This window comes from Myotis daubentonii, chromosome 5 (assembly GCF_963259705.1).
Source record: "Myotis daubentonii chromosome 5, mMyoDau2.1, whole genome shotgun sequence".
Taxonomy (NCBI): Eukaryota; Metazoa; Chordata; class Mammalia; order Chiroptera; family Vespertilionidae; genus Myotis; species Myotis daubentonii.
Genome location: NC_081844.1, coordinates 111,352,598 through 111,379,314, shown reverse-complemented (window position 1 = coordinate 111,379,314; position 26,717 = coordinate 111,352,598). Strand labels below are relative to the sequence as shown.

Below are 26,717 nucleotides of genomic sequence, written 5' to 3'. Positions count from 1 at the left end.
AGAATAATGGACAATTGTCTGCGCTGGCCAGTGGCTGTCCCTCCACTTCCAGACCAGCGACTCTGAGGCCGTAGAGCCTACGGCCAGGCCACCGGGCCGGGTGGGGATGGGGGACGGCAGCGTCCGCACCAGGGCCGCCACCCCTCAGGCCCCGCTCCCGGCTGTGGCCAGGCCGTCCAAGGGGCCAGGCACCAAGAGCAGAGATGCAGGTTTTTAGGTGAAATATCCTGATTTTTAAATATTGGCAACTTAGTCATTCGAATGATGAAAAACCCCGTGTGCGGGCGGAGACAGCGCGCCCCTGGGCCAGGCGGGCCGTGAGCACAGGGCACACGAGGGCAGGGCCGTGAGGGCCCGCCTCTCGGCCGCCGCTGCCTTCTGCCCACCTCGCAGTGTTTTGGGGCCACCACGCTGGGAGGCGAGGGGGTCCTGGGCTGGCCCCGCCGGCCAGCGGGTCCCACCTGGATCTCTGCGGCCACAGGTGCTAACAGGGCTGCTCCCCGAGACTCACTGGCTGGACGTCCACGTCCACGGTGAGGGTGCGTGACCGGCGGCTGGAGATGAGCCTCTTCCTGTGGGCTCCGCGGACAGGGAGGGCCTGGGAGGGTGACCAGCCGCACCTCCCAGCCATCGCTGCCCTGTCCCACCACCCGTGGGAGAACCCAAGCCCAGATTCAGGGGATTGGGCGCCACTTTCCCGCGAGGATCCCCTGGGAATGCCGCGAGCCCCGCACCGCCCTCAGCCACGCCGGTGTGGGCAGGCGTCTACGAGCAAAGGCTGAAGGAGCCCCCACCCCAGAACCCTCCTTCTCTCCGTGGGAAATGCCAGGCCGACACCGGAGGGGCGTCTGTCCAAGGTCCCTCTCATGGCCGCCGCCGGGGCGGGAGGTCAGAGACGGCGACGGGCGCCCTCCCTGCAAGGCCGACACCACAGTCTGCAGGGCAACGCGGGGCCTGTGTCCGAGGGTCCCCGGCCGGTCTCCTGGGTGAGGACGGTGCCCGCCCGGCCCTCTGCCCCTCCAGCCTGGGCTGCACTGGGAGGGGACAAGCAGTGCCCTCTGCAGAGCCTTCCCAAACCCCACAGGTGCCTCCTTCCAGGCCTCAGGGCACCCAGCCACGCACACGCAGCCCGCCGGCGTGGCTCAGGGGCTGAGCATCAACCTATGGACCAGGAGGTCACAGTTCGGTTCCTGGTCAGGGCACAGGCCTGGGTCAGGGCCCAGTGTGGGGCGTGCAGGAGGCGGCCGGTCCATGATTCTCTCATCATTTTTGTGTTTTTGTTAATCCTCACCCGAGGATGTTTTTCCACTGATCTTTTTTTTTTTTAAGAGAGAATGGAAGAGAGAGGGAAAGACAGAGAGAAACACATCGACTGGTTGCCTCCTGCACCCGACCGGGGCCTGGGCCAGGAGGAGCCTGCAATTCAGGTCCGTGCCCTTGACCGGACTCGAACCTGGGACCCTTTGGTCTGCAGGCTGACGCTCTGTCCACGGAGCCAAACTGGCGAGGGCTCATCACTGATGTTTCTCTCTCTCCCCCTCCCTTCCTTTCTGAAATCCATAAAAACATTAAAAGAAAACACCGCACAGGCCTTGGGGTCCCCGTCCGGTGCTGCAGCCAACGCCTCGCTGGGCTCTGAGCCAAGACCTCCCTTGGCGCTCAGGTCGCGGTCAGGAAGGCGGGGCCCTGAGCAGAGCTGGCCTCCCGAGGTCGGGCGGGCGGGCCTTGGGCAAAAGGTCTCTGAAGTCGCAGCCCCGGGCGGGGGTGGGGGGGAGAGTTGGGGAGGAGCATGTGGGCGGGGACCTCACCCCCCTTTCCGTAACTGCTCTGCCAGTGGGTTTATTCTCGCTTCCGCGTTTCCTCTCAAGAAAGATGAGGGTTGAATGGTCTCGGGGACCAGCCGGGGCCTCCCCAGGCTCTCGCTGGCCTTCAGGTTGCAGAGGGCCTGTCAGTCACACCCCAGGCTCGGGGCTGGGGGAGGGGCCAGGTGCCGCCCCGAGGCCCGGTGGCCCCAAGACCCTCCCCCGCCCTCAGACGCCCAGAGGGCTGCCCTCCCGCACCCTGCCCACCGGCACAGCCCGCGGGGCAGCGGCGAGGAGGAGGCCTGAGCACACGGGTGGCACCTGCATTGCTCCCACTTCACGGAGAGAACGCAGCCACGCGTTCTCCTACCCGGCGGCCAGGCCAGGCCGGACGTCCTGCTGTGAGGACGGCCACGCCAAAGGCTCCATTTCCCCGACGGCCACGCACGCGGCTGACGGATGAGCTGCTGTAACGAGCGTGTGAGATGCGGAGGGGAGATGAGCCGGGTCCTCCCTGTGCTCCATCGCTGCGTGACCAGGAGGGTGGCCGCACGGCCCAGCAGGCACTCACTCCTCCTGGCTCCTGCCCGGGCAGCCTCCTCCCTGTGACCCGGCCGAGGCGCAGCCCCCGAGATGGGGGGAGCGGGACGCCGGCCACAACAGCTGCCCGCCGCCATCAGCGACAGCCCCGTCAGTGACAGCCCCGTGTGGCCGCTGGGACTCAGGCCCCAGAGCCACCTGTCTCTGTCCCTTGCTCGGCCGGCCTCGCGGACAGGAAAGGTGAGTCACATGTGCGCAGCTGAGAAGCCTGCCGCCATTTTCTAAAACCAAACCTCTAACCCGCGATCGTCACAGACCACACGCTGCTGCACGGAATAACACGGGAGACCCCACGGGCCCGCACTGGCCATGCACCGCGAACACCCAAGTGCCTCCTCGCGCCCAGATTCTGACAAGGGAGCAGCTGCCGACCGCGCCCAGAGCCCGTCCTCACGTGTACTGTGCGTGTCATCACACACGTGGGGACAGGACACCGGGTGCAGAACACACTTCAGGTTCCCAGGGGGACTCATTGGAGCCGGTGTGGGGCTGCCGCCACCCCGGCTGCAGAGGGTGAGGGTGCGAGGCACAGACGGGTGCTGTCCCCACCTCCCAGCTGCACCCACAGCCACGCAACCTGCACGGCCCCGCACCCACGGCCACACGACCTGCACCGCCCCCCCCCCGCGCCCACGGCCACGCGACCTGCACGCCGCCCGCCCCCCCCGCGCCCACGGCCACGCGACCTGCACACACACACACACACACACACACCGCATTCGGGGGACTCACCTCCGTGATGATGAAGAAGTCGTCTCCAGGCTCCCCCTGCACCACGATCTTCTCCCCGTCTTCAAACTGCACGGGCTCCAGGGCGTCGGCCACCGTCAGGCGCTCCCACTTCTCCAGGGACTCTGGGGGGGGGGGGGTGCGGCAGCGTCACCCCAATGTCACCTCTGACACCCTGCCCCCAGCCCACGGTGAGATCTGTGCGAGGGAACCGGAGGAAGAGGGGCCGGGGGCCGGATGCACAGACCGGTCTCGCGGGACGTGGCTCAGATGTGCTGCTCCAGCACACGCCACACGCCACACGCCACACGCCCCATCCCCCAGTCGAAGCTCATGAGTGTTAAATACTCTCCGGTCTCCGGACGAACAGAGCTGCTGCACTTTGCAAGCAGAACCACGGCTCACGTGAGGGCTGCTGGGTTTGACAGGACCGAGCGATGCCCGCTGCTCGGACAGCGTGCGCCAGTGCGCAGAGGACGCGGCGGTTTACGTGGCCACACTGAGGCCCAGGGCGCGGCCACACTTCAGGGCAAAGCACCTGGTGCAAAGCCACGCGTGCCTTCAAGGCTTGCAGGCCGGGTGCACCTGTCCCCCCCCGCCCCCCCGCGTGATCCCCTCTGACCCTCAGGAAGGAAAACCCCACGGGCTCCCTTTAAAGGAGATGCCATCGCCTGATTAACGGTTTTTGGCAAAAGAAACTTCCCGGCCTGGGCTTACAGGCGCACGGATGTGGGTCAGCGGCTAAAAATACGATGCAAAGCCTCTATTTTAGATCTGGGTTAGGGGCCCGCTCTCTCCGCTTCAGAACTCCTGTCAGTGCGACACGTGCAAAGGCCACCCTTTCAACCAGCCCTGGGTCAGGGGGTGCCCTGAGTCGGGGGTGCCCTGGGTCAGGGGGTGCCCTGGGTCAGGGGGTACCCTGGGTCAGGGGGTGCCCTGGGTCAGGAGGTGTCCTGGGTCAGGGGGGTGCCGGGAGCTGTTGGCATTGATGCTCAGAGTTGTAGGATGAGCTGAAGACAATGGCACTGACCGTGGAGGGACAGACAGACCAGCAAACACGCCTGCAGACAGAGATGGCTTGGTTCTGACCAACAGCAGTGTGCTCACACGTGTGTCCATGTGTTCATGTGTGTGCGCACATGCAGGTGTGTGCATATGCATGTGTGCAGGTGTGCGCGCATACTCGTGCTGTGCACAGGCGCACATCTGTGAGCATGCTCATGTGGCGGAGACGTGTGCGCCCGCCTTGCCCAGCACCCAGACCATGGAAGCCGCCGCCGGATGGGGGCTGGACTGACCGAGGATGGAGACCTTGCTGAGGAACTCCTCATACATCTTGCGCTTCCGCAGCGTGCTGCCCTGTGGGAGAGGGAACAGAGGGGGGCTTTGTGGCCGGATCCCCGACACGGCCACATGTCCCCGAGCGACCCCGGCTCTTCAGAAGACCCCCTTCGAGCCCTCGCACCCCCAAAGACCCTCCGATGGGAGTCGAGGGAGCGGCCACCATTTCCAATGCCCAGCACCTCATCGCCAAGATAGAAAATTGTCCCACCAGCCCCTGCAGGGCCGCCAACCACATCCCCAGGACCACGTCCTGGCCGCCGGGTGTGAATGGCCCTGGCGGGCAACCCGAGCACGTCCTTAACGAGAAGGCCCTCCCCCTTCCTGCTGCTGGCAGGACGTGGAGGCCGTGGCCGGAGCTGCGGCAGCACCTGGGCCTTCGTGAACGAGGTGCAAGCTGAGGGAGCCGACCCCGCCCACAGACAGCCTCAGCGTGAGCAGCCACCCCGTGGTTAGGCCACATGAGTGTTTGTCACACGCGGCGTGGCAGCCAGGCCCTGACCCCTGACCCCCGCCTCCTGGGGCTCACAATCTTCGGGAAACAGGGCTGGCTGGTGACCCGAGAGCACATGAAGGGGTGACAGCTAGACTTCCGAAGCCACTCTGGCCTCGACGGCTCCGCCGTGGGGAGGCCCGCATTGGAGCTACGCTGTCGGGGACCCACCACCGGCACCCATGGGTGAGCCACCGGAAAGGAGCCTCCACCCCATCACACCCCGGACTGCCCAGCCCAAAGAGGGCCCCGCGGGCCACCAGCTGCGCCCTCTCCCAGACCCAGGCTGATGCTCTCAGCTCCGAGGCAGGTCCACCAGTGGTGTCTCCTCCACCAGGGCCCGTCACCTTCCTCACATGGGAGCACGGGGCACCGCTGTGGGGCGGGAGGGAGAGGGAAGCAGCCGGTGGGAACGAGCTGTGAGCAGCGAGCAGACGCGGCCCCCAGCTCCTCTGTCCCGGCCCCCTGGCTGCGGGGCCAGACGCACAGCTGGGGGGTGGCGGGGGGGGGCAGCAGACCCCTGCCCCAGCCTCCTGCCTGGAGGCAGGGAGAGGTGGAGGAGGGAGAGAATCAGGGGACGGCCACGTGCACGAACTGCCTGTCCCCAGGCAACTATGACAAAAATGCAACAGCAGGAGTGCGGGCAGGAATGCTGTCCCAGGAACGGGGTTTCCCACAGACGCCCCTGTGGACTCCAGGGCACGGCTGGCCTCTCCCTCGGACTCATGCTGCTGGGCACAGAGTGGCTAGCCCAGGCCTCCCACATGTCCCCCGCGTGCCCCTCAACATCCAGAAACCCAGGAGCCCCTCCTGCAGGAGGAGACTGCACCTACGACAGGCACAGGCCTAAGGATGCCCCCAGCACAGAGGACACTCAGGCAGCCTGCCTGAGAGAGGGCACTTGTCCGCCGGGCAAGGTGGGCTGGGGTTCCACTGGGTCCTGAGCCTCAGTGACATGCGGTTATAAACACCCTCACTGACCGCGGTGAAGGACAGACTCTCAACACCTGTTTCCTACAGTGGTGATGGTGGTGATGATGGTGATGGTGATGGTGATGGTGATGGTGGTGATGGTGATGGTGGTGGTGGTGATGGTGGTGATGGTGGGTGATGGTGGTGGTGGTGGTGGTGGTGGTGGTGGTGGTGGTGATGATGGTGATGGTGGTAATGGTGATGAAGATGGTGGTGGTGATGGTGATGGTGATGAAGATGGTGGTGGTGATGGTGATGGTGATGAAGATGGTGGTGGTGGTGGTGATGGTGGTGATGGTGATGAAGATGGTGGTGGTGATGGTGATGGTGATGAAGATGGTGGTGGTGATGGTGATGGTGATGGTGGTGGTGATGGTGATGGTGGTGGTGGTGGTGGTGGTGATGGTGATGGTGATGAAGATGGTGGTGGTGATGGTGGTGGTGATGGTGGTGATGGTGGTGATGGCGGTGATGGTGGTGGTGATGGTGGTGGTGATGGTGGTGGTGGTGGTGGTGGTGGTGGTGGTGGTGATGGTGATGGTAGTGGTGGTGGTGATGGTGATGGTGGTGATGGTGGTGGTGGTGATGGTGATGGTGGTGATGGTGATGGTGGTGATGGTGGTGATGGTGGTGATGGTGGTGGTGATGATGGTGATGGTGGTGATGGTGATGGTGGTGATGGTGGTGATATGGTGATGAAGATGGTGGTGGTGATGGTGATGGTGATGAAGATGGTGGTGATGGTGATGAAGATGGTGGTGGTGATGGTGATGGTGATGAAGATGGTGGTGATGGTGATGGTGGTGATAGTGATGGTGGTGATGGTGGTGATGGTGGTGGTGATGGTGGTGATGGTGGTGGTGATGATGGTGATGGTGGTGATGGTGATGAAGATGGTGGTGGTGATGGTGATGGTGGTGGTGATGGTGATGGTGATGAAGATGGTGGTGGTGATGGTGATGAAGGTGGTGGTGATGGTGATGAAGATAGTGGTGGTGGTGATGGTGATGGTGATGGTGATGGTGATGGTGATAAAAATTATGGTGATGGTGGTGGTGATGATGGTGATGAAGATGGTGGTGGTGGTGGTGGTGATGGTGGTGATGGTGATGGTGATAGTGATAAAAATTATGGTGATGGTGGTGGTGATGATGGTGATGAAGATGGTGGTGGTGATGGTGATGGTGGTGATAGTGATAAAAATGATGTTGATGGTGATGGTGGTGATGGTGGTGGTGGTGGTGGTGGTGATGGTGGTGATGATGGTGATGAAGATGATGGTGATAAAAAAGATGGTGATGGTGGTGGTGGTGGTAGTAGTATTGCACTCTTCAATGAGTACAGGGAAGGAGGACTATGGGAGGGTCAGCACACTCTACCTCCAACCCCAGACTGCCCATGACCCCTCACTCCTAGACCCGTCTAGCCTTTCTGGGCCTCAGTTTCTCCATCAGGAGGGTGGCCCGGCACCACCTCCTCTGTGTCTACTCTGATCTGGGCTCCCCCTCCCTGCCTTGCTGCCAGCGCCCTGCCGATGGCATCTCCACCTCAGCCTGCTTCCCGCGGAGCGGCAGGGTCGGCCCTCGGACAACATGCCCGCCGCCTGACGGTGTTAGAGACCCACACACGGGCCGGCCGGGGGGAGTGGACAGAGGAAGCACAGGGAGCCTTCCCGTGGCTGCCGGACACAGGTCCTCCCGGGTCAGTGGCTTCCCTGCCCCTCAGGCCTTGCCGGGTGTGGAGGCTCAGGGAGGGGTCCCAACCTGCTCGTCTACACGGCTGCTAAGTGGTGGGGCCAAGGTGGACACAGAATCGATGCCACACCACAGAGCTGCACACTGTTCTGGAAACTTCTCCCCCAGAGGGGCAGGCACGCGCCCGCCCTGCACCCACATGCTTGCCCCGTTCCACGGACGACCGCCCGCCCTCTGGCCTCTCTCCGCCAGAGGAAGGGAGACCCAGCCGGCCACCCAGCCCGGCCACCCCGGTCCCGCCGGTCACGACAAAGGCATTTCTTTGGAACAACAATTTTAACTCACACTGACCCCGGCAGGTCCGCCCGCTGGTGGAATGCAGGTCCGCCCGGGGCCCCGACTCAAAAGCTCAGTGCGAAGGCCCATCCGTCTCCCGCGCAGAATGACAGCGGAGGGCGGCCCGAAACCCTCGGGGAAGGAGACCCACCCCAAAGGCTGATGGGATGCTCCCCTCCACCTCACCCCCCCCCACCCCCAGCTTCAGAAAGTTTCCTCTGTGGTAAGACAGCAGATGAGGCTGGGTTGGGACTCAGGCCATGTGCTCGCTCCGAGCGGGCGTCCAGGAGACCAGCTGTGATCCTAGTGGCTTTGCAGGGCGTCTGCCGGCACCCTCCAGTCCCCTAAGGTGCACTCACCCAGGACCCACCACCTGGGACCAGGGGACTTCTCAGCCACCTGCTGGAGAAGTGGAGCATTTGTCACGCGCCTGCTGGACGTGCACTTCACAGCCTGGGAGCCAGAGGCCCAGCCAGGCGGGAGGGTCCCGGTCCTGGCTCAGGACACCCCAGCCCCTACCACAGAATTCTGAGTTCCAACCACTCGGCTCCCACGTAAGATTCAGGTGAACAAAGGGTCCTGAAGCTTAAAAGAAAGGAGACGGTGGGTGCGTCCGCCAGTGCCGGACGCCCGCCAGGAGCTGGCAGGGCCTCCCTCTGGGAGCTGTGGGGGGAAGACAGGGGACACTCTAGGGAACGTAGAATCGGAGCAAACATTTCGGGAGGCAGCCCCCTCCCTGGCGACACCACCGATGCCCCTCCCCAGCTCCTGTGCCCGCGGCAGCGTGTCCCAGCTCCTGCCCAGCTCGGTGCTGAGCAAACACATGGGACCCACTATTTCACAGCATCAAATTGCCCACATGAGGACCTGAGGCCGAAGTGGCAGGTCCTGCGGACACGCCCTGCGGACACGCCCTGCGGACACGCCCTGTGGGGCACACTGTCATTTTCCTGCCTGCAGCACAGCCGGGCTATTCTTAGTGCCCAGGGACCAGAATTCACTCAGAGGAAGTGCCAGCTGCCCCGCTGGTTTGGGAACTTCTCTAAATATAAGGCTCCGGCCACAAAAATCCCACAGCCAAGCAGGGCTCGGCAGCCTGGCGGGAAACCAGGGCTCGCACACCCCCGGGCCAGGTGCCTCCAGGCACAGGAACTGCCCCGAAACCCCACCCCTGGAGGAAGGAGGCCTCAGGACGGACAGAGAGAGAGCAGGTGAGCAGGTGAGCAGGTGAGCAGGTGAGCAGGCTCAAGACAGGAGACACATGTCCACGGGCAGCGCCCTGGGGCACTCGAGCCGTTCCTGGTGCGGCCATGGTGGGCACTCAGGGTGCCTTGCCACGTGCATGAACGAGCAGCTCCCCCCGGCCCACCCCGAGCCGAACCCCCCATCGTGACAGACCAGCCACGCCCGCCCCTCATTCCCGAGAGGGGACCCCCTCCAGGCTCACACCTGGCCGAGCTCACAGGGCTCCCCGTCCTCCAACCACAGCCCCTCGCCGGAAACTGCCCCACCCAGGCTGGCCGTCGCAAGACAACCAAGCCCCAGGGGCACGGGCAGGCCCAGGGAGGAGAGGGCAGAAGAGGCCAGTCTCCTGGCAACCCCTCCTCTTGCTCACCTCCCTTCTGATGGCAGGGATTCCTGTCCTGGGCATGCCCACCCTGCCCAGTTCTCTGGGGCACCCTCAGCTACATGCCCACCCGGTTCTCCAGAGCACCCTCAGCTACATGCCCACCCTGCCTGGTTCCCTGGGGCACCCTCAGCTACGTGCCCACCCTGCCCAGTTCTCCGGGGCACCCTCAGCTACGTGCCCACCCGGTTCTCTGGGGCACCCTCAGCTACATGCCCACCCGGTTCTCCAGAGCACCCTCAGCTACATGCCCACCCTGCCTGGTTCTCTGGGGCACCCTCAGCTACGTGCCCACCCGGTTCTCCAGAGCACCCTCAGCTACGTGCCCACCCTGCCCAGTTCTCCGGGGCCACCCGACCAGCTCAGAAAAGCACCTGTGTGACCGCAGGCCCCCTTTGAACAAACTCCCCACAATCCCCTCCACACCCACCAGCTCGCAGGCCCTGCCCAAAGGGAGCTGGGAAGTCACACCCCCACACCCCCACCCACTCCCCAGGCTCAGGTCCGGCCCCGGGAGCCCCGCAGCCACTCACCATGAGGATGCGGCGGTAGCTGTCGCGGTCGATGCCCCAGAGCTTGAGGTCGGTCTTGGCTTTCACGGTGGCCGCCCTGGGGGTGCCGTAGATGAGCGCGAGCTCCCCGAAGCTGCCGCCCTCGCTGATGTTGGTCACCCACTCCCCGTTCACGTACACCTGGGGGCAGCAAGAGGAAGGTCACGGGACGCGTGGGGTCAGGGACAGCATGGCCGCCACCAAAGGCCCTGGCCGGTAGGTGGAACGCCGTGCCCGCCCCCCCAGCCCTGCTCAATCCCCCGGAGGCAGGTGGCCTCTGGTCAAGGCTGAGAGGATGGCCTGGGGCTGGGGGTGGGAGCCGCCCGGCGGATCTCCACCCCGTTCCCCATGGACTGGAGATGGGCCTCGCTGGCCTCAGTTTCCCTGACTGCACCCCGATGAGCCCTCCCACTCAGCACTTCCACAGGCAGGCTCCCGCCTCTCCATTCATCAACTGCCTCCTCTTCCCGCCCCGGGAGCCCCCCTCCCCCACCGCAGCCTGGGTCTCTCCCCGCTGTCCTCCCTGCCGTCAATGGGCCCCGCCAGGCCCAGCGAGAGGCCAGACAAGATTCCCTTTCAACCGCGAGGGCGTGGCTGCACCGCGCTCCCCGTGCCCCGATCCCACTGTGCCCTGGCCCCGCATCCGAGCGAGCGCATCGCGGACTGTGGGTTATGCAGAGCGGCCCGCCCGGGCACAGAGCGGCTTTATCCCTTCCCTCCCGTGTCAATGGGCACGAAGAATGGCCCCCATTGGGGACGCGGGCGCGGCCTGGGGGGGACTGGGCTGCCGAGTCATGGAAGCCATTCTTGTCCCAATCAACGCGTCATTATCTTGGTGGTAAGCGGTGCCCAGAGCTGCCCAGCGGAGGGGAACGCGGGCAGGTGATGACGCCGCGCAGCGGGAGGGCACAGGGGCGAGCCGGGAAGCTGCAAGGGAAACGCAAGGTCACAGTGCGGGTCTCCCGGAGCCCCTGCCAGGGACAGGCCGTGAGGACCTCGTGCCTGAAGGGATCGCGCAGCAAACCCTCCGCTGCCACGTGTCGGTGTGCGGGCCCAGCACCCTCGTCTTCTCGGCCACATGGGGACCGGCCCTCGGGGGGCGGCCGGTTCCGGTTCGGCTGGGACCCAGAACGCTGGCACGAACGCTGCATGGGCTCCCCCCCCGCCCCACCCCCCGCAGGGAAATGCCGGGGTGGCCTTTGCTGCATCCCAGGCCCTCCGGCAGCTCCCTCCGCACTGTCCCCGCAGAAGCCCCAGCGAGTCTGATGGCACCGAGTCGTGAGGGAGACGCAGCTCAGGGGCCTGGGGAGGGTGGCTTCTCCCCTCACACCCAGGATCCAGGCAGCCACGCCCGGACAGCTGCTGGGCAGGCCGGACGCCCCGTCACCCACGACACGGCACAGGGACCCAGCCATAGGGGTGTCAGAGCAGAGCCAGCGTGATGGCTGCGCCCCCACCTCTCCCAGGGCACATCCCTAACGGGGGGAGGGGGCACGGCTGGTGCTGCAGGCAGGACGGGGACCTGGGCCCCGCGGGGGACGCCCAGGGCTGCCCGCCCGTGAGGAGTCAGAGGAAGGCATTGTGCGACCGGACGCCGGCCCCGCACAAAAGGCCGTCTCTCCCGGACAGTGGCCTCTGTCCCCACGGCGGCCGGCCCTGCCCCAGCTGGCACGCACAGGGGCTGGTCCTTGCTTTGTTTCATTCTGTTGTTGTTTTCTTCTACTTTCAGAAGAAAAATGGTGGGAGGCCCCACTCGGCCACGTTCACGCTATCGCCGTTGACTGTGGCTTCTCTGGCTGAAGCCAGGGCCCCGCCCGGCCGTCGCCGTCTTTTCGTTCGTTCATCCCTTAATTCCTTCGTCCGTCCGTCCGTCCGTGACGCCGCGGCCTGAGCGCCGAGGCCCGGAGCCCCGTGCGCGTGGGGCCAGCAGCAGAAGGCAGGTGATGCCAGCTCCCGGGACACACTGCCCACCCAGGAGACAGGCTGTGGGCAAAGGATGGTACGAGCACACGCGTACACACGAGCCCGGCGAGAACGGGGCGGAGGCTCCGGAAGGCCGTGCACAGACTGTGGAGAGAGGGTCTGAGCAGAGGGCCAGGAGGCAGGCCTTGGATGCAGCCACACCACGTGGGGAGATGCCGTGGGCAGGGAGAGTGTGGACGCTCCTCCGGGAGCCACGGGAGCCACGGGAGGCCCACTGGGCCCGCCATGGCTTACATCTGTGCCCCGGGTGCCGTGTGGAGAGCAGCCTGCGGGGGGCAGCCAGGAGCTCAGGGCCCCGACCAGGTCACCAAAGAGCCGCCTGGGACCGGTGGCACCCGTGGACGTCAGACGCCAGGGATAGGGCCCAGCGGCCGGTGCTGTAGCAGGCAGTTCTGACAGAGGCTCGGGTCGGACAAGCTCTGACCAGACATGGCTGGAGGTGGAGACGATGCTGAGGGAAGCACAGCAAACTCCTCAATAAAACCGCAGAAGCCGGCCACAGGCAGCCCTGGGTTCCTGTCAGCACGGGACGTCGGGGCAGAGCAGCACTGAGAACATCACCACCTGGCCGTGCCCACCTGGCCGTGCCCACCTGGCTGTGCCCACCTGGCCGTGCCCACCTGGCAGTGCCCACCTGGCCGTGCCCACATGGCCATGTCCTCCTGGCCGTGCCCATGTGGCTATATCCACCTGGCCATGTCCACCTGGCCATGCCCTCCTGGCCGTGTCCTCCTGGCTGTGCCCACCTGGCTGTGCCCACCTGGCCGTGCCCACATGGCCGTGTCCTCCTGGCCGTACCCATGTGGCTATATCCACCTGGCCATGTCCACCTGGCCGTGCCCTCCTGGCCGTGTCCTCCTGGCCGTGCCCACCTGGCCGTGCCCACCTGGCCGTGCCCACATGGCCGTGCCCTCCTGGCCGTGCCCACCTGGCCGTGCCCACATGGCCGTGTCCTCCTGGCCGTGCCCACCTGGCTATATCCACCTGGCAGTGCCCACCTGGCTGTGCCCACCTGGTCATGCCCAGCTGGACAGGCAGCTGGGGCCGCTGGGAACTGGGGAAACTGCCAGGAGAAGCTGGGTGCCCGGGGGCAGGGAGGCCCCGCTGTCTCGCTCCATTGCCTGCCCCCGAGCCCGGACTCCACAGAAAATAAAATGCAGCTGAAACAACTGTCTGGGAACTGGACACGAGAAGCCAGTCACCTGAGCGGCCCACGTGGCCGAGGCAGACACGGTCGTGTGGCCCCGTCCCGCCCCAGCTCCTGCGCCGTCGCCACAGCCGGGGTGAAGGTCACCCCGCGGGCAGCAGGCTCCGCGAGTGCTTTCTAGGTGGTGACAAAGCTCACGGCCCGTCTCCTCCCGCCTCCCAGGCTCCCGCCACCAGGAGTGGGGGCGTCTGTGCAGGTGTGTGGGCACCTGGTCCGGGACATCCCCTTTCCCACGTCCCCTGGAGGTGCCCCCTGAGGCAGCCCCAGCCACGCCACCTGCTCCTCCCACCAGGAAGCCCAGGTCCACTCTCAATGGCCTTCAACCAGAGCACCTGGCAGCGGATTTGTTTGGGTTTTGCTCGAGGTGCCACCCCTGGCAAAGGCGTTCCCCCCAAAGCTCCTGTCTGTGCACCTGGGCAGGTGGAACAGCCACGGGGGTTCTTTCTCCATCCCTCGGGGTGGCAGGTGGCCGGGCAGGCTCCCTCCGATGGAACCCCAAATCCATCGTGGCTCAGGCTCCCCGGCCTGCCCTACGGCGTCGACCCCACGCGCACGGAGCCCCGAGGGTCTGTGGGTGAGACAGGCCAGAAGGCACCAGGTGCTGCAGGAAAGCACCCAGCCAGCTCTGGGCCGCAGCCATTCCGTGACCCGCGTGGTAACTAACAGAGACGCCCTGAGGGCAGGGGCACCTGCACACCCCCGTTCGCAGCTGCACGTTCCCGGCAGCCGACAGGCGGGAGCAGCCAGGTGGGCACCGGTGGGAGAACGGACAAGCACTGGGCCCATCCAGACCGCGGAGGATCGCTCCGCCTCACACAGGCAGGGAACTGACATCCGCTGCCTGGGCAGGAGCCGGAGGGCACGTGCTCGAGGACATCTGCCCGTCAGGGACACACGCTGGGTCCATACAAGGCCCCCGGAGTCCTCAGATTCACAGACAGGAAGCAGGAGGGTGGGGCCAGGGCTGGGGAGGGGGAGTGAGTGTTGAATGGGGACAGTCTCAGGTTGGGAAGATGGAACGTTCCGGAGATGCTGGTGGCGGCGGTTGCACAGCAGTGTGCCTGTGCTCACTGCCCCTGAACTGTGCACCTCAAAATCACCAACGCAGCCCGGCCGGCATGGCTCAGTGGTTGAGCGTCGACCTAGGAACCAGGAGGTCAGGGTTCAATTCCCACTCAGGGCACAGGCCCGGATTGCGGGCTCGATCCCCAGTGGAGGGCGTGCAGGAGGCGGCTGATCTGTGATTCTCTCTCATCATTGGTGTTTCTCTCTCTCTCTCCTTCCTTTCTGAAACCAATAAAGTATATATTTTTAAAAATCCCCAACATAGTAGGTTCATGTTCTATGTTGTGAGCATTTTAATAACGAGAAAACGGAACGGCCCCAGGCCAACACTGAGCGACATCATGACCGGCAGAGCAGACGGCCATGTCCCGGGCGCCCTGTCCCAGCCGCTGCGTGAGGCCTCGCTCCCACCGTGGGGGCCGGAGGCTCTCCTCCCAGACCCTCGGGTGAAACCAGAGGGAATCCGGGGGAACGGGGGGGGGGGGAGGGTAAGAGGGGGCTGAGCCCCACGCAAAAGCCGAGGGAGGAGCTGGCATTTCCTGAGCCCACGGGTCGGTGCCGAGTGCCTTTTAGGTGGAGATGCCATGTTCCGGGAATAAAACAAGTCGGAAGATGCCTTTATACTTAGAAAGCGGATTATAGCTCTTGGCAACACACAGGCCACGGCAGGCACTTCCACCGTCTCCGGAAAACCACGGTTCAAGCTAAACCTGGTGTTTGTGGCGTTTGGTCACCTGGCCGACCCGTCAGGCACCACTGGTCAGAGGGCAGCGCCCACCCACAGCAGCAGGGGGTGCTCAGGGTGCCCCACCCGCTAACAGGCCAGGCTGGGTCCTCAGGGGGCTTCGGGCAGCAGGGGCACCCGTGCAGTGCCGGGAGCTGGTCCATGCTTGCTGTTTCAAGGGACCTGGCATATATGGCATACTTTTCTTAATATGTTTGCTCACCTTCTTGGCGCTGTGTTTTAACCAAGGTCACCTCTCCGAGAAAGGTTGAATCCCCAGGTAGGGATTTTCCCCTGAAGTCAGGGAGGGAATAAAACCCCTCAACTAAGTGCCAGGCGGGTAATTAATCACTTCAACTACGAACAATCATGCTTAAACTACATAATCTTTTCTCCCTGGAATGGAGATAAGAAACGCCCTAACCTTTGTAATAGAGATTGATAGGATTGAATCAACTGGTATAAATACAGTTGTAACAAGACAGAAACACTCAGAACTTAGAACAGAATCAAGAAGACAGAACCTACACGGAGCCTAGAGACAGAAGAACTTCGCTGGAGAGAGCATGCCGGAGGATCCTGGAGAGGGACTGGCCTCGGAGCCTAGAGACAGAGCCTAGCGGGAGAACATGGCAAGGGATCCTGGACTGAACCTGACTACAGAGATTGGCAGGAGAACCTGACTGGAACCTGGACACTGAGCCTGGCTGGAAAGCCTGGACCAAACCTGGCTGGAGAAGTCCCTGTGTCATTCCTTCTTCGCCGACTCCGTCCACGCCTTTGGGGACCCCTGGACCTGCTGGGGTTGGACCCCGGCAGTGCAGATTCGGGGTCCCCCTCTGCTCCACAGACAGGTGTGGGGTCCGCCGAGCAGGACAGTGGGGGGGGACAGAGGGCCAGACAGACCACGCCCACCGAGCCCCACCGGCCCCGCGCCAGGACTGTGGTCTCTTTCGGCCTGTCCTCCGGGAGGACTTACGGGGACACGGAGGCTCAGGTGCCAGCAGCAGGTGACAGGCCTGCGCCTCGGGCCCAAGCGAGGGGTATCTGACCTGCTGTCTGCCCACAGGGCCGGGGGACAGCTCTGGAGACCCCGAGGTTGGGCGCCCAGGCTCCTTGAAAGAAACAGCCCGGCCGGCGTGGCTCAGTGGTTGAGCGTCAACCTATGAACCCGGAGGTCATGGTTCGATTCCCGCTCAGGGCACAGGCCCGGGTTGCAGGCTCGATCTCCAGCGGGGGGCGTGCAGGAGGCAGCCAACCAATGATTCTCTCATTGATGTTTCTATCTCTCCCTCTCCCTTCCTCTCCGAAATCAACAAAAATTAAAAAAAAAGAAAGAAAGAAAGAAAGGGCAAGCACTCTGGGCAAAAGCGTTTCCCCGCAACCCGCTCGCTCAGCAGACCTCAGGTTTCCACGCTCAGCACGGCCCCAGCTTCCCGCACACGATCAGCACCGGGAAGAGAGAGGCCTTTGGAATTTAACGGGAAGATCCCCGTGACTCCGCGAACGCAGGAAAGGGAGGCACGTTTCAGGGCGAGGGGCAGTGGGAAGCGAGGTCCGGACCACGTGGGCGCCTGCCGGAGGGCGGCCAGGAGGGGAGCCGGGCCGGCTGGGCAGGGCCTTGGAGGAGGCACAGGGGTTTGCAGGGCAGAGCAGGCGTCAGAGGAGACAGAGGGGTGCAGACCCAGAGGCACGACCTTCACTCGTGAATTCCCTGCCCACGGGCCACCTCCCCACCCCCACATCGCCACACCCAGTGCACACTGGGGGCTGTGCCCGGGCCCAGCACACAGCCAGTGCCCCCTAAACACAGGAGCAAGAATAAACAAGGGAAGCGGAGAGTCTGGGATGGTGAGGGCAGAGCGGGAGCTGGATCCGAGTCAGGAAGGAGCCCAAACACCCCCGGGGCCCCCTCGCGCCCAGCGGCTCTGAAGCAGGGCCGTCCGGCGTCCACGCTGAGGCCGCTGCCCAGCTTGGCCCGGGCCGCACCCGCGTCTTGTCTTCCCTGTTTCCTGGGCTGGAGTTTTTTTTAACCCAAGTGAAGCCAGCGGGAGCAGACACTGTGGGCTGGCAGCCCGAGCCTCCCGCCTCCACACACTTCCTCCGTGGCCCTCGGCTCCTGCCTCAGTGTCCCTCTTTGGTGGGAGAGAGAAGCCCGCCCCCCCCCCCCCCACAGCCTGGCCCAGGGCCTGCGCTCAGCATGCACGACACCCCGACTCCCGTCTGCGGGCTGCGCGTGGCCTCACCGAGATCTCTGTGTGACTCATTTCCTCTGCCACCACCTCCGGAAGCCGGGGCCGCCTGCCCGGTTCCCAGAACGCGGCCACAGCGGACGCAGACGGGCTGCTGGGCAGATAATAGGTCCCTGTCCCCCAGAATAGCTCGGCTGGACCGGAGGCCGAGCCCGAAGCACCCTGGCTGGGCAGCCGGGCCGGGGCGGCGTCCCTGGACGGCAGGGGGCCCACCTCGAGGGGCTACGGTTGACAAAGGAGGGGGTGGGCGTGGAGGCCACTGGATGCCCTGTCCCCAGTGCTGGTGTCTGAGGTCCAGGGGTGACTCAGGGGCCGGCCTGGGGTGCGGTGGCTGCAGGGTCTGGCAGACACACCCTGAACGTGCCCCAGGGCACGGACCCCAAACTGCCGGGGCAGCCTAGCACATGTGGTTGCGCCAAAGTGCAGACCAGAAGCAGTCCCACGCAGGACGGCTGGGGGCCACAGAGGCCACAACCGAGGGGCACCCACCGTGCCGACACCCAGGTAGCGTGGGGGGGGACGAAAGGAGAATCAAGAGCTGACAGGCCACTGAGGGTGGGGCCCCCGGCACAGGGGTGGCAGGGACGAGAGGCCGCGGCATCCAGGCCAGGCCAGGCGCACTGTGGGTGTCGCCGGTGGGGGACGCACAGAGCCATGCAGCAGGGGCCAGCCCAACCGTGACTGAAGGACAGCAGTTCCATAAAAGTGAGGGTCCCCCAACCCCTGAGACGGCGGGAGTAAATAAACAGTAAAAAACAGGAGAAACCCCATGCTGGGAGACAGACGGTGTCTTCACACCCAACGCGCCCAACCTCTCAGCCACCGACAGACCCGCAGACGGACGCGCTGCCCAGGGGAGCTCCGCCAGCAGGCGCCACGTCAGACTGCGCTCCGTACGTCCCTACCAGCGGTTAAAGGCCACGATTACTCTTAGGATGAACATTTACCACCAGGAAGAAGGTGTGTCCAGGCCTCAGCTTGCCAGTGACCTGGCGTCACACCAAAACTGGACGTGGACCGAGGTGCTACTTCCCCAAACCAGCCAGGAGGTACTTACGTCCACTTCCCCTTGGTCAACGACGTAGAAGTTATCGCCTTCGTCCCCTGAAACAACAGAGAGATATAATGCAAAGGACACGGTTGCGGCCTGTTTGTCTTGTAGCCTCTCTGTGCGCTGCCGGCCACACCAGCCAAGGAGTCCTGGGTCTCGTCTATTCTTAAAAAGTATTTAAATGGCCCTGGCCGGTGCGGCTCAGTGGATAGAGTGTCGGTCCCGGGTTCGATTCCAGTCAAGGGCACGTACCTCGGCTGCAGGCTCCTCCCCGGCCCGGGCCCTGGTCGGGGCCCGTGCGGGAGGCAACCCAGACGTTTCTCTCTGTCTTTCCCTCTCTCCTCCACTCTCTCTAAAAATCAACGGGTTAACAAGAAAGTACGTAAACGAAAGGTCTGTATCTCGGGTGTAAACACAGTGCTTTGCTGTGCACATTCCCTGTGAACTCACTTCGGTCGGCCGGCGAGCATCTCGCCCCCCCCCCCCCGTGGCCCCCAGTGCCCGTGTGGGGACCTCACCGGCCCCCCATCCGCGTGCTCCCCGGGCTCAGGTCGTGGACTTGACAGCAAGATCGGGTTCGCTTGTTCAGGAAACTGCTGTTTCACTGGTGACTGTTCCCGAAGACACTCAAGATTTTACATTAATGGCTCAGTGGGCCCGGCCACGCGGCTCACCGTTCCCGGTCCCGGCACAGGCCCGGGTTGTGGGCTCGATGCCCCGTGTGGGGCGTGCAGGAGGCAGCCGACCCAGGATTCTCTCTCATCCTGATGTTTCCATCTCTCTCTCCCTCTCTGAAGTCGATAAATACATATTTAAAAAATAAACAAATAAGCAAATAGCTGTAAGGGAACAGCCCGAGCCCCGGTCGGCTCGCTCAGAGAGGAGGACGCCTACCTTGCTGTATGACGGTCTCCCCGGCGATGTGCGTGACGGGGAACATGGCGTCGAATATGTCGCTGGAAAGAAGACACAGTGAATGTGAGGCCCGCGGGGGCCCCGGCCGGCGCCCCTCACCTCACAGGGGCTCAGTCTTGTTGCCAGAAGATCGTCCCGTCAGGCAAAGGAGGAATTCAACCCTTCGTGCCCTGCCGGAGGCTCAGCTGGTTACAGCGCCGTCTCGATGCCGTAAGGTCGCGGGTTCGATCCCCAGTCCGGGCACATGCACAGATCAACCAATGAATGCATGCACAAGCGGGCCAAGGGGAAACAGATCAATGTTTCTCTCTCTCTCTCCCTTCCTCTCTCTAAAATTCAGTAAATCAAGTAAAATAATAAATAAATAGAATCTGCCCTGGCTCGGGGGATAGAGCGTCAGCCTGCGGACTGAAGGGTCCCGGGTTCGATTCCGGTCAAGGGCACACACCTCGGGCCCTGGCCCTGGTCAGGGTGCGTGCAGGAGGCAACCAATGACGTGTCTCTCTGTCTCCCCTTCTCCCTTCCGCTGTCTCTAAAAATCAATGGAAAAATGTCCTCAGCTGAGGATGAGCCTGAAAAACAAATAAAGTCCTCTGTGACCCGCCGTCCAGGCAGCGGCCCGGCCCTCCTGGCCCACCTCTGGCCCGGGCGGGTTTGCCATCGGGTTTTTACAGAAACGGGGTCGCCCTGCAAACGCCGCTTTGGACTCCAACTTAGAAAGCGAGCGGAGCCGCAGGCTGCCCCCCCCTGCCCCCCCGCCCCCCCCGCCCCCCCCGCCCCCCCCCCCCCCCGCCGGCGGGATTCCACGAGAACCCGGCCCTTCCCCGTCGCAGGCGCCCCGAGCAGCTGGATCGGAAACGGGATCCGAGGCCGCACCTCCACGTTAGACACCAGGCCCCGACCTGCTGCTCGGTGAGCCACACCCAGCGAGGCCACGCCCAGGGCTGTGCCATGGCAGCTGCCACGTCATTTCCTAAATCTCGTTGTGGAGTGGACGGAGGCAGAGATGCCCCCCAGCCAGCCTGCAGGAGGTGGGCAGGGTGCGGCATGCTTGGCAGACCCTTCACCTCCAGGATCCCAGCCAGGACGCAGTCAGAGGTCAGCGTCCACACCCCAGATGCAATGATCACCCTCGAGGCTGTGCCCGCCCACGGCGCGTGGCTCCCCAAAGAGAAATGTGAAGCCGGCCAGCAGGTAGGGGTGCACCCTGGAGCTTAGGGGCCTGCTCCCTGTGCGCCGGCTAATTAAGGGGGCGCCGGAGAAGCTGTGTGATGTCAGGCTGAGCTGCAGGAAGCAAACCAAGCGCAGAACCAACAGCCTGCACCTCCTGCTTCCAGGCCCCAGAAAACGTAGGTAAGTCCTCAGAATAGCAGCTCTCTTCTCTCTACTTCCGACGGTCCCTCTGCCCAAGGAGGCGGCAGGGGCTCTGGGGAGGTCTGTGGGGGCCCCTCCCAGGCCCCCTCACCGGCCGCCCAGCCCGGCCTCTGTCCCCTGCCGGGCCAGGATTCTCGGCCTGCAGACAGTCTGGTCACATCTTACAACTGAATTCCTTCAGAACCACCCCATGGGGCTCTTAACACGAGCAGGTCTTTCAGAAATGCTTTTGCAACTCCAGCTTCATGTTTGGAAAAAATGGAAAAGAAAAAACAAACTTGAACTCGTCATGGTAATATTTCCCAGGAGCCGGGCCCTGGGCACCGCCGCCCGCCCAGGCTGATGCCCGCACACGGCGCTGTCTCCGCTTCGGTCCACGGCCTGAGCCCGCGCCCACCTCTCTTCCCAGGCATGACTCGGGAGCAGGCTGGCGAACGTGCACTGCTCCCTTCAAAATGAGCCTGCCCAGCCCGGCCGGCGCGGCTCAGTGGAACCAGGAGGCCGGGGTTCGATTCCTGGGCAGGCCACAGGCCTGGGTAGTGTGGGGCTCGATCTCCAGGGTGGGGCGGGCAGGAGGCAGCCGATCCATGATTCTCTCTCATCGTGGATGTTTCTCTCTCTCTCCCTCTCCCTGCCTCTCTGACATCAATAAAGAAATTAAAAAACACGCACAAAAACGGGCGTGCCCTTGGACCTGCAGGGCTTACGCTTTCATTCTTAGCCTTTTCACCAAAGAAACAGTTTAAACGTGCGGGTGGGGCAAACACGGGCTTACAGTTGCGAGTGCACAAAACAGTCAATTCCTGTGTCACCACTTGTTACTTATCGTGTTGTTTCCCGCGCCCTTGCCCGCCCCGTGGATAAGGCATGGCCGCGGTGCAGGGTGTAGCCATGGAAACGTGAGCATCTGCAGGGTGAGGACACACTCATAAATAACGCGAAGACGCTGAGAAGAGGAACCCAGTGAAAAGGAAAACACCGCTCATCAGAACTCGCAGGACGCAGCAAAAGCCGGCCTTGGAGGGAAATTCATAGCCTCGAGCGCCTACGGAAGAAAAGGAAGAGGCTCTAAAAGCGGACGCCCGAACTCCCACCTTCGGAAACTACAAAGATGAGCAAATGAAACCCAGCGTCAGCAGGAGAAAACAAACAATAAACGTTACAACCTGAAACCGGTGCGATTTAAAATAGGACGTTAACGGAGAAAGTCCATGAAACCAAAGCCAGCTCTTTAAAGAGATTTTTTAAAATCCTAGAAACATCTAGCCAGGCTACCCACCCACCCACGCACACACACACACACACACGCACACACGCACACACGCACACGCACCCACCCACACGCGTGCACACACACACACACAAAGACACAAGTCACTAATGTCAGAAATGGAAGGGGGACGTCACCACGGATCCCGTGGACGTTGAAGAATAAACGATGAAAGGCTAGCACCACGCAGTTACTGATATTGGGGGGGGCGACCATCTCACTGGCTGGGGTGCCCCCAGGACGACCCTACCAGCCACCATCCTAGGAGGAAACCAACTCCCCGTGAGGGGGCAGGGGCTCCAGGAGCCGCTCAACCAAGAGCCCATCCCCCGCACGCCCACCTGGAGGCACCACGGGGGCGGGGAGCGGCCAGCTGGGGCGGAGCTGGACTCTGCGTCAGCCAGGGAGGGGACAGGGACCCAGGCAAACGCAGTCCCCGGCTCCAGTCAACAGCAAAACGGTGAACACCAAATAGGGAGTCACTCATTCACTCAACACACACAGCGAGGGCGGCCGGGGCCAGCCTCCGCCGCCACACACACCGCAGGGCGGCCGACGGGACGGAGGGGCCAACGCCCTCCCTGGGCCGCCGACCGCCGTCACGCGGCTCCCTTGGCCGGACGGGCGGTCAGGAGGCCCCAGAAGCGGCCGATGGCTTTCACAGCCGGTCGAGCAGGGACGGAGGATGGGCACCGGCGGCCCCTGCCTCCCACACTGACCGGCTCGCTCGGAGCTGGAAACCTCATCACAGCCTCTGCTCCGAGGGCTCGGACCCGCCCGTGGGTGGCCCCCAACTGGGGTTCAGCAGAGGTCGGGGCGGGGGCAGGGCGCCCCAAGGCCTCTCCCCCGAGACTCTCCCAAAGGCCCGCCCCCGGAGGGAGAGGGGGACACGCTGCCTGCAGTCACACGGCTGCCAGGGGGCAATTCAGCAGCAAAGCCAGAGCCGTGCTGGCCTGAGGAGGCCCGCCCACTGCAGAGCCCCCTGCGGCTCAGGCCTGGGTCAGCCTGGCCTCCCCACCGGCCGGCCGGCTGGACACGGTGGCCGGCACGTCCACTCCCTGGGCCTCGCTTCCTCGGGTACAACACGGGCCTGGCCTGGCCAGCACAGGGGTGTGCAGAGCCCCACGTCCCATCCATCTCTCCCACCTGAACAACCCTGTCCTCACCTCCTCCAAGAAGCCCCCCGGGATTCCTCCCCCATCACCACCAATCAGGGCTCCTTGGTCCCCACACTCGCTGTAGGAAGCTGGAGTCTGCCCCCTGCCCCCTGCCCGAGTCTGGACCCCGAGGGGGACCGTTCTGCGGGTGACCAGTGAGAAGCCCAGGTGGGTGAGGCGTCTGGGGAACCCCGCCGACCAGTCGCTAAGCCACCCAGTCACCACAGGGCAGGCGTGACCCCGGGCTCAGGCCCTCCGTGCAGGCCACGCCCGGTGTCTGAGGTGGAGGACGGGAGATCCTGGAGCCGCTCCAGCCCTGGCTGCCGGCCTCCCCCTCCCTCCCCCTCCCGTCACCTCCCGGGGTGGAATGTTTGTGGGTAACGGCACCTTGCTTATTTTAAACGCAGCGGCCCACGGAGCGATCATGAGATCCGGGCAGCTGGTGCGCCCAGCCTCCGGCCCCTGCAGCACGTGGGCGGGAGGCGCGGAGAGCCCTCCAGGCTCCTGGACGCCTGTGCTCCTCCCGCGGCTGCGGAACCCATCAGAGGCTCCCAGCTGTTCCAAAGGGCCGGGCACGGGCCTGACCATGGGGCGGGGGCGGGGGCGGGGGCACGCCCAGGACCCCGTCAGCGGTGGGGGCGGGGGACACAGATGCGGGAGCCCCCAGGTGCGTGAGCGGCTCAGTCAGCTTCTGGGGGGGACCCAGGCGGTGACCTCCCTGTGGAGCCGAGAAAGCAAACGGGGGTGTGGGCTCCGTGACCTGCGGGGGGTCCGGCAGGGACGTGTCCGGTGGGCAGGCATGCGAGGTGCGTGGACCCCCAGAGGGGGGTCTCTATGCGTTGTGGCCGTGGCTCCCCCACAGGGAGGGGGACTTGGGGCATCTGCTGGCCTTGATCCTGAGAGAAAAGGCTGCCCCTCCCGCCCTCACTGCCGCCACTTCATGCTGAAGGCACCGTGGGACACGCCCAGGCCACCCAGCCACGCCCACGCCCACGCCCCAGGCCACGCCCACGCCCCAGGCCACCCCAGGTCACGCTGGCGCAGGAGGTGCCCAAGGGGCTGAGGAGACAGATGGGCAAGGACCAGGCACACAGCCACCCAACAGGCCCAACAGGCCTCATGCCAGGGCTGGGCCACGGAGGCTGCGTGCGGACCGGCCTGTGCGTGGCTGTCGGGGTGCGGGCACACCTGAGCCCGACTCCCACGGTCCACTCCCGCCAGGCCCACACCCAGCCGCGGCTGCCCCAGGACACGGACCGCAGGCCTGGAGCCGGGGCTGAGCGGCGTTTCCCGCCCCAGGACCCTCCTCCGTGACGGCAGCCGGCGGGGGGGCAGGGGCAGGGACAGGGACGGACCCTCAGGCTCTGGAGCTCGCTTGGCTCAGGGAGGCGGGAGGCTCTCGGCTGCAGGGCCAGGAGGAGGGTCAGAGCGCCCGTCCCTCTCCTGCTGCCACAACCCCGTGCGCCCTGCGCCCCTGGGACCCTCCTCGCCCAAAGCCCCGCGCCTCCCCAGGGGGGTGCAGGCCTCCCGTCCTCCTCCCGAGCCCTGCTGGCCTGTCCCTCCCTCCCCACCCAGACGGTTGGTCACTAGTCCCAGCCACTCGCTCCAACGGCTCCACCGGCAGGGGCACAGTGACACCAGGTGGCCGCACCTCCCAGCCCAGGACGCAGCCTCTCATCACCGAGCTCCCTGAGCCGCTGTGGGCGGGCCCTCTCTCTCCCTCTCTGTGATGCTCCCCCCGCCCCCCTCCGTCTCTGTCTCTCTCCTCCTGGCCTAGGGTGGGCACCACCCTGCCTCACTCTTGTCCTGTCTGGAGCAGCTCCTGCCGACAGCTGGGGCCTCACGGGAGGAAGTGGGCAGGGCGTGGGGGGGGGGGGCCTCCTCCCAAACCCCGAGCCGGTCAGGGCTCCACACAAAAGGAGGGACATGGCAGGTGCTGCCTTCTCTGGGGGTTGGGGGGGCAGCAGGACAGGTCAGGGGAACCGGGGTGAAGCATGTGGACGCGGAACCAGGACGGCTGGGGCCAACCCCCAGCTCTGCTGCCCGTGGGCTGTGGGGCCTCGGCCAAGCCGCCCGCCCGCTCCCCGGGCCCAGCCGGACAAGGCCCTTCCCCGTCTGTGCTGCTGACCCGGCTTTCCCTCCACAGCCACGGCCTGGGCAGTGCCCTCGCTGCCCTGGACTCAGCTTCCTCGTCTGGAACACCAGCCTCCGTGGCCGCCGTGAGGTTACATGGTGAATCGGGAGGGTCCCAGCGATCGGCCTGCCCCCGAGGGCCCCCTGCCTTCCCGGAGGACAAGGCCCAGGGGACGTGCACCCCAGTCCTGCACCCGGCCGGGCCCCCGCGGACGCTCAGCCAACCCTCAGAATGACCCGGAGCGAGAGCCTGAAGTCTCCTTAGGAACCCCTGCGTCCCCCAGCCTGGCACGCTGCCACCTAAATGCCGCCCTGTGCCCAGATACCTGGGGGGCGAGCGCTTGGCCGGGTAAAGCTGCCCCGGCCTAGCCCCGGTGGCGTCAGGCAGGAGCCGGGAACACCCCACACAATTAAAAACCAGCTTGGAATCTCCCGCAGGCCATGGCTGCACAGAACACGCTTGGTGACCAAGAGGCCGTCCCCCAGAGGGGCTTGGGGCACACGCACAGGGCGGGGGAGGGGGCGCCCCCAGGCCCAGCCACTGCCTCCCGTGCAGGGGGCACCCCGCCCACCAGACACCCCCGGTGGCTCCCACAAGCACAGCCACCTGCGAAGACGGCCTGGACAAGAATGAAACACGAGACAGACCTGCCAGGAGACCAGACACCTGTCTGCCAGGTCTGCCCTCCGCACCAGGTGAAGGGAGACCTCCCAGCTCATGGCCTGGGAGCCGCGGTGGGACACGGGGCCAGTTCTATCTCAAACGGGCCCACAAATCCAGTGCAGGTTTTTAAACAGAAAATGACCTAAAATCCACATGCAAAGGCCCCTAACCGCCAAGCCATTGTTGTTGTTAATCCTCACCTGAGGATATTTTCCCATGATTGTGAGAGAGTGGAAGGGAGGGGGAGAGACAGAGAAACATCGATGTGAGAGAGACACTTTGGATGCCTCCCGCATGTGCCTAACCAGGGCCAGGGAGGAGCCTGAAACTGAGGTACATGCCCTTGACCAGAATCGAACCCGGGACCCTTCAGTCTAAGGGCCAATGCTCTATCCAATGAGCCGAAATGGCTAGGGCAAGCCAAGACCATTTTTTTAAAATATTTTTTTTATCGCCGAAACCGGTTTGGCTCAGTGGATAGAGTTGGCCTGCGGACTGAAAGGTCCCAGGTTCGATTCCGGTTAAGGGCATGTACCTGGGTTGCGGGCACATCCCCAGTGGGGGATGTGCAGGAGGCAGCTGATCGATGTCTCTCTCATCGATGTTTCTAGCTCTCTATCTCTCTCCCTTCCTCTCTGTAAAAATCAATAAAATATATTTTTTAAAAAAAATTTAAAAAATATTTTTTTATTGATTTTTTTTTTTTTTTTTTTTTTTTTTAGAGAGAGAGGAAGGGAGAGGGAGAGAGAAAGAGAAACATCAATATGAGAGCAGAAC

At 64.1% G+C, this 26,717-nt stretch overlaps 1 protein-coding gene across 2 annotated transcripts in view; it reads right to left on the bottom strand.

Moving 5' to 3' along the window:
- Positions 1 to 26,717, bottom strand: part of PRKAR1B (protein kinase cAMP-dependent type I regulatory subunit beta) — a 58,485-nt gene that overhangs the window by 10,523 nt on the left and 21,245 nt on the right. For both annotated transcript variants that reach the window (XM_059699486.1, XM_059699487.1), the window contains 5 exons: positions 19,322 to 19,383; positions 18,434 to 18,480; positions 10,128 to 10,286; positions 4,430 to 4,490; positions 3,135 to 3,256 (listed from right to left, as the gene is read on the bottom strand). In XM_059699486.1, the coding sequence (XP_059555469.1) occupies positions 3,135 to 3,256; positions 4,430 to 4,490; positions 10,128 to 10,286; positions 18,434 to 18,480; positions 19,322 to 19,383 (451 nt within the window). The remainder of the gene's footprint in view (positions 1 to 3,134; positions 3,257 to 4,429; positions 4,491 to 10,127; positions 10,287 to 18,433; positions 18,481 to 19,321; positions 19,384 to 26,717) is intronic.